Source organism: Onychomys torridus, chromosome 9 (assembly GCF_903995425.1).
Source record: "Onychomys torridus chromosome 9, mOncTor1.1, whole genome shotgun sequence".
NCBI lineage: Eukaryota > Metazoa > Chordata > Mammalia > Rodentia > Cricetidae > Onychomys > Onychomys torridus.
In genome coordinates, this window is record NC_050451.1 from 58,587,061 (window position 1) to 58,599,830 (window position 12,770).

At 44.1% G+C, this 12,770-nt stretch overlaps 1 protein-coding gene across 3 annotated transcripts in view; it reads right to left on the reverse strand.

Moving 5' to 3' along the window:
* Positions 1-11,886, reverse strand: part of Ppp3cc (protein phosphatase 3 catalytic subunit gamma) — a 70,836-nt gene extending 58,950 nt beyond the window's left edge. For all 3 annotated transcript variants that reach the window (XM_036199506.1, XM_036199507.1, XM_036199504.1), the window contains exon 1: positions 11,537-11,886. In XM_036199506.1, the coding sequence (XP_036055399.1) occupies positions 11,537-11,585 (49 nt within the window). In that variant the 5' untranslated portion in view covers positions 11,586-11,886. The remainder of the gene's footprint in view (positions 1-11,536) is intronic.
* Between the last annotated feature and the right edge of the window lie 884 nt (positions 11,887-12,770).

Here is a 12,770-nt window from a genome sequence, read left to right on the forward strand (position 1 = left end):
TGAAACTGAAGTTATGAATGGCCATAAACCACCATGCGGGTGCTGGGAATCACCTTGGGTCCTCTGTATATAGTGGTACAGCAAATAATAAAAATACCACATGCCAACTGTGTAAATGTAAAATATTCAACTTTTCCATACCCATTTCAAAGTTTTAACTTAAGTATTAATTTTATTTTTTTATTTTTTTTTAGACAGTTTCTCTATGTAGTCCTGGTATAATTTCATTTTTAATTATATGTATGTGGGGGTGTGTGTATGAGTGCACCAGACATCCTGGAAGTGAAGTTATAGGCGGTTGTAAACTGCCTAATATAAGTGCTGGGAATTGAGTTGGGTCCTCTGGAGGAGCAGCCAGTGCTTTTAACCACTGAGCCACCTCTCCAGTCCCCATTTCAATGAATTAAAAAAACAAACAAACCAGAATGCATCTTCAACTACTCCCCCTTTCTCCCTACAGGTTAAATAGTACCTTAAAGTGGTATATTCTTCTCATGTGTACATAACTTTACTAATGTGTATTTTGATTTTTTACACAAACATCTTTTTAATCTAAATGGTACTATACTGTGCATCCTTTTGCAACTTACACTTTCAGACTAACCAGGGCTTTCAAGACTTCTCTGGAATGGGGCCAAGGCACCCTTGCTTCTCATCATGGTTTTTACTAACTCCACAGGAAACCTAGCTTTTAACCACCTGTTGGTTTCTGTTATCTTACTTTACAGCACTTCCAATTCAGAAGCAAAATCTTAATCAAACCAGACTTACAAATGACTCAAACTATAAAATTGAATTTTTGGTGGGAAAAGTTACTGGTGTTGCTATAAAGGAGAAATATAAGAAGTTTTATGTTGATGGTACTGTTGAATAGCATTTTATTATTTTATATATGTAAATGCTAGGCAAGTCATCAGCCACTGAGCTAGGCTCCCAGCCCACTGATCCACATCTTGATTGTGGTGGTCTGTAAGCAAGATCACAGAAGTAAGCAAGGCATATAATGCACAGACACACACACAAACACGTATGCACACATGCACACGCACATGCACACACACACACAAATAGGAGGGAGTCATAAAAAATAACTATCTCTGGATTTATGCAATGCCATTCTGTTGTTTAGGGTATAGGGTATAGGACTGTGGTGGTGTATAAAATTGACACTATGGCAAAGGGGGACTTAGAAGAAGGGTCTGGGGGGTCTTCTGTACATTTTCTTGTAACATTTGTGTATAATTATCAAAGTGAAAATTAAATTTAAAACTAAGTTTTTAAACTAAAGTACACGGAAAAAATTCTGCAACCTTGTCATCAAATTCAAGCTGTATTGCTATAATATATACCTAGCACCTAAACAGTGTAAGTAGTATAAGCAAATAAAAATAAAATCGAATGAGGTCTGCATCAATGAGAAAAGGCCATACTGGAGATGACCACTTTAATCCTAAGGTACAAAGATAGATCTGAAAAGCCGGAGGCCTATAGGTGGCTATTTTTAGATTACTGTATGTCCTTACCCTCATGGGACAGGAGGATTTATCTAAATAGCTATCTCTGTTCACCACAAACAACTCTGCTTCATCTCTATTTTAAACCAGCAAACCTGCCCTACATTTGCATGTTCGTTTCCTAATCTACTCACCTGTCTTTCCAATCATAAACTATTCACTACTGAGAAGGTTGGATTAAATACTGAAAATCATACGTTCTTTTCAGATTCTTACATAACTTACTGGGACAAGAAATTTACTTCAATGACCTGACAGGAGCTCTTGGAGACCATTCCCTCTGTTCTGATGCTCACAGAATTCACTGTCAAAACACAGCTTAAAAAGTAGCCCTTCTATAGCTAATAATCAGTGACCGTCAACAGAAACAGTAACTTTTTTTCTAGAAGGCATAGGAGAATTTTACACAATTTTTACATAGGAGGCTAAGACAGGAAGATAATGCATTTGAGGCCAGCCTGGGTAACTTAATGAGATGCTATCTCAAAAAAGAAATAAAAATAAAAGGAGGGACTAGAGAGATGGCTCAGTAGTTAAGAATGCATATCGCTCTTGCAGAGGACCCAAGTTCCAGTCCCAGCACCTACACTCTGAGTGGCTTACAACCATCAAAAATTCCAACTCCAGGGATCCATTACCCTCTTTGGACTTCACTGGCACACTCACTCTCTCGCCCTCCCTCCCTCCCCCCTCCCTCTCCTCTTCTCTCTCTCTCTCTCTCTCTCTCTCTCTCTCTCTCTCTCTCTCACACACACACACACACACACACACACACACACACACACTTAAAAATAAAACAAATCTTAAAAAAAGAAAGCTCCATTGAGTGTTACAGGATATTAAGTAGATGTAGTTATTTGGATAAGGTGTTTGATTTTCTAAGAACTGGGATTTCTGGGAGTAATCCCCCATCTTTGTAACGCCTGTAGACACCTCTAGCACTTGAAAGGCAGAGGAGGCAGAAGGCAAGAGGATATCAAGTTCAAGGCCAGCCTGAGATACATAGTAAGATCTTGTTTCAAAAAGCCAAAGACAAAAGTTGGCAAGATGGCTCAGCAGGTAAAGGCTCTAGCTGCCAAGCCTGACCATGTGAGTTCCACCCTAGTAATCCACACGGTAGGAGAGAACCAGTTCCTGCAAGATGTCCTCTGGCCTCCAAAAGCATGGCCCAGCCTTCCTGTGTGCACCCCTACCACCACCACTAGCAAATAAATATATAACTGGAACACTGTGAGTTTATTTCAGTCACCCAGACAGCAACATCAAAAGATCCTTCCTTTCTATCTCAAACCCTCTGGTCAACAGCTCTACAGTGATATCATGTTTTCCATAACAGTGTAGGATAGTCAAAATAACCAACTAGCTCAGTCAATAAAGTGCTTTGCTTTGAAAATCTCAATTTGATCCCCAGAATTCATGTAAAAAGTCTGTGTATAACTGGTAATCCCAGCACTAGGGAAGCTCTCTAGGGCTCGCTGACCAAGGCAGTCTAGCCTAAGGAGAGACCTTGTCTCAAAGGTTGATGATACTTCTTTCTCAGGACACCTGAGATTTTTCTCTGGCCTCCACATACAGGCAAACCACATCCACATACATCTTGTAAACACATGAACTTCCACATAAAACAACACAATAATAATAATAATAATAAATATTAAAATAATAACTTTATGCCAGTCAGTCGTGGCCTACACCTTAATGCCAGCACTCGGGAGGCAGAGGCAGGCAAGAGCTTCAGGCCAGCCTGGTCTACAGAGCGAGTTCCAGGACAGCCAGAGCAGTTACATAGAGAAACCCTATTTCAAAAAACAAACAAACAAAATTAATAACAATAACAATTTTATAATAGCCTAGAGTGACCAAGTCTACCTTTATTATGCCAACCTACCTCACTTTACTTTTAAACAAAGCCTAGCCATCCATAGAAAAATGCAAATTAAGTCTCATCTTTTTAGCCACCGATCATAACCAAAGTTTAAAAGATGATCAATTTACAGAGTGTGGGAGCAAACCTTTCACACCAGATGTGGTCTAGTTTAATCATCCGCTTTTTCACAAGCATTAGTCACGGGCAGCTCCATGGTCCTAATGTTCTGTTACATTTTGGGGAGGCTATTAAGTGCTATACTCTGTGAGTACATTCCAAGCAGTGTTTAAGCTTCTAAATATAACCAAAAATGTATGCAACACAGTAAGGATACATCAATACTGTTTATGAATAGACAGATTTCTAAAATTCCATGTATACTATGAAAAAGACACTTCACCATTCTTCTCCTTAAGTATTTTAAGTTTAAATCTTTGCGAAGTGAAGGAGAATAAGGCTGGAAAGCACACTATATCACTCTCTTTATTTCATATGGCAGTTTACACAGAACAGGTTCCCTGTCAAATTTCATCAAGATTTACAGTTAACACCCACTTCTGTGTTGGGGCCTCAAACATGCTAAGCAAGCTCTACCAATGAACTGCACCCCCAGCCAAAGAGTAACGTAATGAATAACTGCTAGCATTTGTTTACTAAGCACCTACAATGGAACTGTGCTAAGCACTTCACATACACTATTCTTTGAAGTCTAAGGTCAGTGCTAGCTCCTATTTTAAATCTACAGCAAGCAACAGGAAAAAAGAAAAGTCACACGGGCTGTAGTGAGCAGAGCACATTCTCTTTCCTATACTGTTATCCAAAAACTCAGATTCCTTAAGTTGCACTTAAACATTTCCTAGGTCCCAGCCACGAGCTAGACACTGTATTCCGCTTTAAGGAGTCACAATGATTGCCCTTGAAAAAAGTTTAGTGTGAAATATTTGGGAAGGGGGACCCAGGGTTACATGCATACTAGGCAAGTGCTCTACCACTGAACTACAGTGTGCTACATCCAGCATGAAAACACTCCCAAACGTTTGTAAGACTGGGGCTGGAGAGAAAGCCTGGTGGTTAAGAGCACTTGTTGATGAGGACCTGGGTTCAGTTCCCAGCACCCACAAAGTGGCCCACAATGATCTATGACTCCAGTTCCAAGGGACCCAACACCCTCTTCTGGGCACACATGGTGCACATACATACATGTACACAAATGCTCATACTCATGCAATAAAAAGAAATAAATCTTTTTCAAGAGTTTGTGGAGCAGTAGATCATTAGTGGGAGTTCATAGGAAATAACAGCTACCAACAACGGCGGCAGCAGCGGCGGCGGCGGCAGTGGTGGTGGTAAAAGCAGCATCTGATACGCACATAGAACTTACTGTGTGCCTGCCACTGCACTTTGGAGAGTATTAATCTTTCCAATTACCTTGTAAGTTTTTCATTATCCCTTTCCAGACAAGCAAACTGCCCAACTGGTTTGTTCATGGCTGTGCAGCCACCTACTAAAAGGAAGAATTTGAATCCAGGTAAATCTGACTTTGGAGCTATGATCTAAAGCCATTTATTTTATTTTATTGAGAGAGGATTTCCCTGCGTAGCCCTGGCTGTCCTGGAACTAGTTCTATAGACCAGGCTGGCCTGGAACTCAGAGAGATCCTCCTGCCTCTACCTCCAGAGTGCTGGGGTTAAAGGCCTGCATCACCATCACCCAGCTAAATCCATTATTCTTTACATACAGCCATCTAGTAGAAGAAAAAATTATCAGAAGTCCTCTGAGCTCAATCTTCAAAGTTAAACGGATGAGGCAGGCTGTAGGACAAATTCTGCATAGAAGTAATGCCCTGTCACAGATGCAAAACACCCAGGGACCTACGAGCAGTGGTTCATAAGCTGGAGATGTGAGGTATCGAAGAGGAAGTGGAGAGGGAGGTTAGAGAGGTTTAGCACGCTGGGCGGTACTGTTCACCAACTCAGAACCTATCCTTCAGGCAGGAAGAACTCATGAAAGAGGCCAAGCTTAAGAAGAGTTCTTTACGCTGTGGAGCCCCCGGCTGGATCAGGCCCTCTGGATAAGTGAAACAATTGAGTAGCTTGAACTGTTTGGGAGGCACCCATGCTGTGGGACCAGGACCTGTCCTTAGTGCATGAGCTGGCTGTTTGGAACCTTGGGCTTACACAGGGACACTTTGCTCAGCCTGGAAAGAGGGGACTGGACCTGCCTGCACTGAATCCACCAGGTTTAAATGAATCCCCAGGGGAGTCTTGGTCCTGGAGGAGATGGGAATGGAGGTGAATGGATGGGGTGAAGGTGGGGCTGGGGGTGGTAGGGGGGAGGACAGGGGAACCCATGGCTGATATGTAAAATTAAAACACAAATATAATTTTTAAAAAAAGAAGAGTTCTTTACATTAGTCACAGATCCTGGAGGAGCATGGAGAATAAATAAACAGCTGGAGCAAAAGGCCCTCAATGGACCAGGAAGACGAGAGAGGCATGAAGCAGGCTATTCAGAAACCAGAAGTCAGTTTCTCTCAGCTGGTGGGACTGGCTCTGCAGCAAAGGAGAAGAGCTGACAGGACTGTTAACTTGTCACTTGAGCCAATTCCTAAACTGGTAAGTGGTGTGGTTAACAGAACAGGAAGTAAGCTTAGAACATCCTTTCTCATCTACTCATGAACAGCTTTTTGTTTGCTTTTTTTGGGGGGGGTTGGTTTTTCGAGACAGGGTTTCTCTGTATGGTTCTGGTGTCTGTCCTGGATCTTGCTCTGTAGACCAGGCTGGCCTCGAACACACAGAGATCCGCCTGCCTCTGCCTCCCGGGTGCTGGGATTAAAGGTGTCTTTTTTTTCCTTCACTCTAGTCTCTTAATAAAATAATAAATTACCACTGCACATCATTTATGTAATTTTTAAAATTAGGCTGATAAGCCTATTTTTAAATATATGAAAATAACTTCCTACCCTCTTTTTTAATTCTTTTTATTTTATGTGTATGATTGTTTGGCCTGTGTGCATGTATGTGTACCATATGCATGCCTGATGCCCACAGAAATCAGAATCAGATGCCCTGAAACTGGAGTCACAGATGATTGTGAGCTACCGTGTGGACGCTGGGAACCAAGCCTGGATCCTCGTAAGATCAACAAGTGCTCTTAACTGCCAAGCCACCTCTCCGGCTTCTTAATAGAAGCAGTCAGCTGCCTCGAACCGTAATCTGCACTTCAACGCTATGTCTGGCACTTCTGATTTACCTGCTTCTCTTTCCTCTGTGATTAAGTGCAGATGTTTCTCCATGCATTAAAATTTAAAAACTGATACATTCTACAAATGGTTGAACCATGAGGGTAGTAATGAGACTGTGAGACACGCTTCCATTTCCACTCATCATTTGGCAATTAAGACAAATAAGATATTCCAAAATGACTACAAACAACACAATTAGCTGAATAATTCTCGTATATATGTAAATCTAAACATTAAACTTTTTCCAAAAATGTTAGCCTAATGGAAAAGTGTTCTATTCCTATTACCAAATATGGCCTAAGGAAGGGCTTTAATTACTTGTCTCTTTGAGTCCTTATTATTTCCCTCTGAACTCACCTGGTAACTTAGAGACTTGATAGTAAAAGTGATTGTCAGTTATTAGACTGAGCACATAGCTCAGCGCCACAGTGCTTGCCCAGCATTCACACAACTCACGGCTCTATCTCCAGAACTACAACAAACAAGTGATAATGTTGCTTGTAGAAAGCTGTACCATCAAATGTCTAATATAAAGCTTTGGTCACACCCAATAACATCGGCTAAAGAGAGCAGCTTATCCCCACTCAAAAAAGAACTAGGTGTTTACAGTGTCTGAGCTCTATTCGGATGCATGATCTCAATGAATCTCAATAGCAACAACTTCAAGTGTCTTAAGGTTTGCAGTTATTGACCGCAACTGGGAATGGGGCACAGACCAAACCCTGCTGGCAAGCACGAGCATACCCCCCAAGCCTTATTTACATTGAAAATTCATACATGAAGATGTTTTTCAGGGTTGGTATTGTGCTACCCCCACTGAAAACTTAAAGTGCCAATGTAGGAGCAAAAAGACTTTTAAACCACGCGCATGCCGTCTGCAAACGTCATGGGAGCATTTCTGTAAAACTACAATGTTTATGTTAAAATATGAAAGATTTGTCTAATGAAAGCTTTAGTGTGTGTGATCTGTTTTCTTTTTAATTCAAAATTCCCAGGAAATGGAAATGCAGGAGAGTATTAATAGCAGCTGTTTCGGTCATGAAGTTTTTGTTTTCTTCTCTTTCTGCCTTCCAAGTTTCATGATTAGCAGGGTTTAGACTACATATAAAAGAGAAAAATACTTATAAAACCTCTGTGACATAAAAGAGGATGACACCAAGAAGAAAGAAAAAAACAAAAAGACCTCCAAACAAGAAAAGAAACTTGAAAATGGAGGAAAGGGGTTGTTAAATGGACATATCTCATAACTCAGTTATTTGAGTTCCTAGTTCTCTGTCCCAGATGCTAACAGCAAGACCCCAATTCAGAGCCTCTGCCTTAGAGGTTCATCGAATTGTGACTTTCAAAGCAGAGAAACAAATGAACAGTTAAGGGACACTGTAGACAGCACTTAATGAGTTAGATCCTAAGAGATTTTAAACATAAAATAAGCTGCAGAAGAAATCAACCACCAGACAAATGCTAGATAGAGTTTGCCTCTTCATCTGTGGACAGGACGCTGTTTCGGTTTGGGTTTCTCTGTGCAGCTTTTGGAGCCTATCCTGGAACTCGATCTGTAGACCAGGCTGGCCTCAAACTCACAGAGATCCGCCTGCCTCTGCCTCCCGAGTGCTAGGATTAAAGGCATGTGCCACCACCGCCCGGCTCAGTTTGTTTTTTAATCCTGTTATAATTTCATCTGCTTCCTAACTTTGGTGGTTTTCAACTGCTAATGAATTCTCTACTAACCACTATGTAGCTAGAGATCTAGCAGGAAGTTAGGTATGATGGCACACACCTGTAATCACAGCACTTTGGAGGTTGAGACAGGAGGACTTCAACAACTTGAAGGCCAGCCAGGGCTACATAGCAAGATCATGGGGCAGGGGGATTGATTATGTAACTGCTTTCATGTTTCTTAATTATCTTTAAGTTTCCAAAATCATTTATATGATGCAGGCTAGACAAGAAAATTACTACAAATGAGATTATTAATCAGAAACAAGTGTCAATAAAAAGGCAAAGTAAAAAGCCAGGGGTGCCATCAAATGTCTTTGACTGAAGCCCTGGGAGGCAGAGGCCAGCCTTGTCCACGTAGTGAGCTCCAACCATGGCTAGCTGCACAGTGAGACCCTGTCTCAATAAATAGATAAATAAATAAAGTTATGATGACAGACTGGGCTGGAGAAATGGCTCTTCTGTCACAGGCTAAGGCTCACAACCAAAGGATGAAAATATTTAAATGAAACCCACTATTTCTGATACTAACCGAAAAACACTAGTATACACACACAAAAGGCAACTCCCTAAGGCCCAGAAGCAGAAGTGAAGCAGGTTTCTACCCACTTCAGTTTCAGAAAGCTGCATTCAAAGGACAGTCAAAAGACAATCACGCCCACCCACCCACTCTTCTTCAAGATTTGCTCTCACAAAACTATTAAGTAGACTTTAAAGTTAACAGGAAATAACACAACCAAAAATAACGGGTGTGCCATCACCTCTGATACAGCTTTGGAGCTGTGAATAAACACAGACAACTGTCCAGGCTATCAGATCAGGACCTGGAGGCCAATACAATAGGCCTTTCCTGCTCACACAGTCATGCCTGGCTTGCTTTTCTTTCTTTCCTTCCTTCCTTTCTTTTCTTAAAAATGGGATCTCAAGCTGCCCAGACTAGCCTTGCTCTCTGTAGCTGAGAAAGACCTTGAACTCCTGATCCTCTTCCCTCCACCTCCCCAGTTCTAGGATGACTGGCCTGTACCACCATGCTTGGCCTCACACCCAATTTTGTTAAAAAGCAACTTCAACTATTTCAAACTGTAGAAAACCCAAGAAGAAAGTGACCCAGAATTCAATACTACTGAGGTCAAGTGCTTACGCTAAAGTTGTTTTATTTATTTATTTATTTATTTTTGGTTTTTCGAGACAGGGTCTGTGTAGCCCTGCCTGTCCTAGAATTCACCCTGTATACCAGGCTAGCCTTGAAATCACAAAGATCTGCCTGCCTCTCCCTCCTGAGGGCTGGGATTAGAGTTGCACACCACCACAGATCCAGGACAACCAGGACTAATAGAAAGATCCCGCCTTTAAAAAAAAAAAAAAAAAAAAAAAAAAAAAAAAAGCTTAACCTTAGGTATGTAGTTTTACACCTGTAATCCCAGCACTTTCGAATTCGATAGAAGGGTAACCTTGAGTTTGCCTGGCTGGACAACAGAATGGAACTCTGCTTAATCACTCTCACACAGAGAGACGCGGTCTTGAAAGAACAAGTTTGTGTCATACATATGAACACTGAGCTGCAAACTTACCTAGCAATATACAGCACCTATACTTTAACTGTCTTTCATTCCATTCCACTTCTGTTTAAGTGTAAGAAATGGTCATTTTAAAATGTCCTGTGTACAGTATGGTGGGGATAACTGGTACAAAAAGAGATTAGACTGAAATTCTGGAAGGTCGGAGGGTGCCACTAAGCCTCGCTCAGACCTCATTTACCCTGACTTGACACGGGATTCAGGTTTAACTGGTTCCCTTGCCTACTTCAGCTGAGAAAGAGGCGTATTTTGACGGAGCAAAGTACTAGAAAGAAAAGGGCGGATGAAACCCTACAGTGGTACAGCGGTGAGAAGTCATTTTAATGTAGGCGGAAACTGCCAACACCCTTACACAGTCGACTGTACTGGTCGTATTAACCGTACGGTTCAGAAATCAATGTGCACAATGCTTCCATCAGAAAAGGTTGTGAGAAGGGATTCGTGAATTAGAAGAGGTGTATATCCTCCTTACGGGTTAGATGCTATGAAGACTTACACTAAACAGGTCAGGACACTTTAGCTGTTAAAAGACAATCCCTTACATGAGCAATTACTTAAGTCCCTAATGATACCAAATTCTAAGGACACGAGTCTCAAAAATACCGTTATGTACTGTTCAGCAAGGCAGATAGCCAACATTTATGACATTAATACTGTCCTTCTCTCTGTCAGCACGCAATAGGCTCCCCCCCCCTTAAAAAGATTATCGTTACTAATCTTGGTTTCCTTTCTTCTAATAGCAAAATCAAATGGGGAAGAAGGTATTTTAATAGCTTTCTCCCACTCTGATGAAAACCACCTCGCCCAAAAAACGGCTGGTCTAACATAGTACCTTCTTAGAAAACAGTGCTTTCAAGCCAACTATGAATTCGGAGGGAGAAGGAGGAGGTCTGACAGTCGGACAATAGAAGCCTATGCATCAGTGGTTATGTTTGACAGGTCCTATTGGGTAACGGGCAGAAACTACACCACAAAATCCTGCAAGGCTGAGAAACAAGCATTTTTATATGTTCTTCTTCCAATAACAATGAAAATAAGATATACCGGTAAGACATCTCCATCAGAGGTTATTATTCACCAAGTTCCTACAGCCAATGCGAAAACAGAAGTCCACTTGTCAAGAAATCGGTAAGCCCCTTAAAAAGATTTGTGTTGCAATCACTTGTTTCTTTTAGGTAAAAGCAGTGACTTGTGATATCTAGAGAAAGCGGGCCAAACGCGCACAGTATACCCACCACACCCCTCAAGAAAAAAAAAAAAAAAATGTTAAGGGTTAGGCAAGGGGCTGTCAAGAAAGAGCTGAGCCGAAGAAAAAGCAACGACTGCGGTGCGTCAAGTGAACTCTCTGCTCACACAACCGCAGACCGCGTCCCTAGACAGAAGCCGAGGGAAAAGGAACGAGGAGGGAGCGCCTGGATGCTGAGCGAGTGGAGGGCGGGCGCGGTCGCTCTACCCACCTCCCGCTAGCGACCCGTCCAGCAGTCACCGAGGACGCCGGCGGCCGGCCGCCCGGTCCTCCCCGCGCCCTGCAGCGCCTCCCGCCGCTGCCTCCATCCCCGCTCCTCGAGTCCCCGAGCCGTCGCCCGGCGAGGGCCGTTCCCCACGGCGCGCTCGGCACCTTTGATGACGCGCTCGGTCGTGGAGAGCGGAGGGTGCTTCCCGGACATGGTCTCCTCCCGGCTCCGGCGGCCCACAGGACGCGAGCCGCCGCCTTCCTCCCCAGCGGGCTGCGCTCGGCGAGCCGGCAGCCACGGTGCCTGGGCCCCGGAATACGGGGCGTCCTCGGACGGCGGCGGCCGCTGCGCCGCTCCCTCCCTCCCTGCGGCGGCGGCGGCGGCGGCGGCGCCCGCGGCTCGGCGGGGACGACCGCGTCGAGAGCGACGGCGACCGCGGCTGAGGGGACACAACTAGGGAGACCGCGGCTGCGCGCGGCCAGGGGCCCCGCGTGCGCGCCTCCGCGCTCACAACTTCCCGGCGGCCCCGCGTGCCGCCGCCGCCGCCGCCGCCGCGCTCTGCGCACGCGCGCCTCCCCGCTTTCCGCTCTGGAGCCTTGCTCCCCGCAGTCCGGGTGGTGCTGGGCGGATGCTCTTTGGCTGGTGCTGGCCACCCTTACCCCGACCTGTAGCGGCTCAAACCAGCCTCTGGGGCCGCAGAGGCAGCAACGATCTTGGGGCCAGGCCGGCGTCCTGACTCTCGGTGGCACCGAGTCTGTGTGCCCTCATCAGAGAGAGCCCCGGTCTTCTCCTTACCCCTGGGTCCCGCCCCCCCCCCCCACTTTGTCTCCAGAAGAAAGTATCCATTCTACCCCGCTCCTCAGATTACTCTCTCCCATTTTCCAACCCCCAAACCTTGAAAGTCCCTAAGTCAACTTTGTGTTTCTTGCATGCAGCTTGTACCGAGTATCCTAAAGACCTTCGCGCCCATCCTAATTACAGTCCCGCACTTGGGAGGGTGGGAGGGACTGTTTCTACTTCCAAGAGAAAGCAGCCACTGACTTCTAGGACGCTAGCCTAGATCTCCTTGATGAAGGGAATTGACTTCTAACCGATCTTTCCTTAATGGGCTACCAGCCTATGGGACGCATTTATTCCACCGTGGTACAGTGACACCCATATCTGCCTCCCCGTCGCGCGCGCCCATACTAGCGCTAGTGGAGGCCAGAGGTCGAGGTTGGGTGGTCTACAGTGGCCAATGAGTAATCACATGTGGCTATGTAATTTAAAATTTAAGTAGTTCAGTTTCTTCTGTGTACCAGCCACACTTCTAGCGCTGGCTACATTATTGTCTGTGATAGGACATTTCCATCATTACAGAAAGTTTGTTTTGTTTTGGAGGATTTTGTTTGTTTTGTT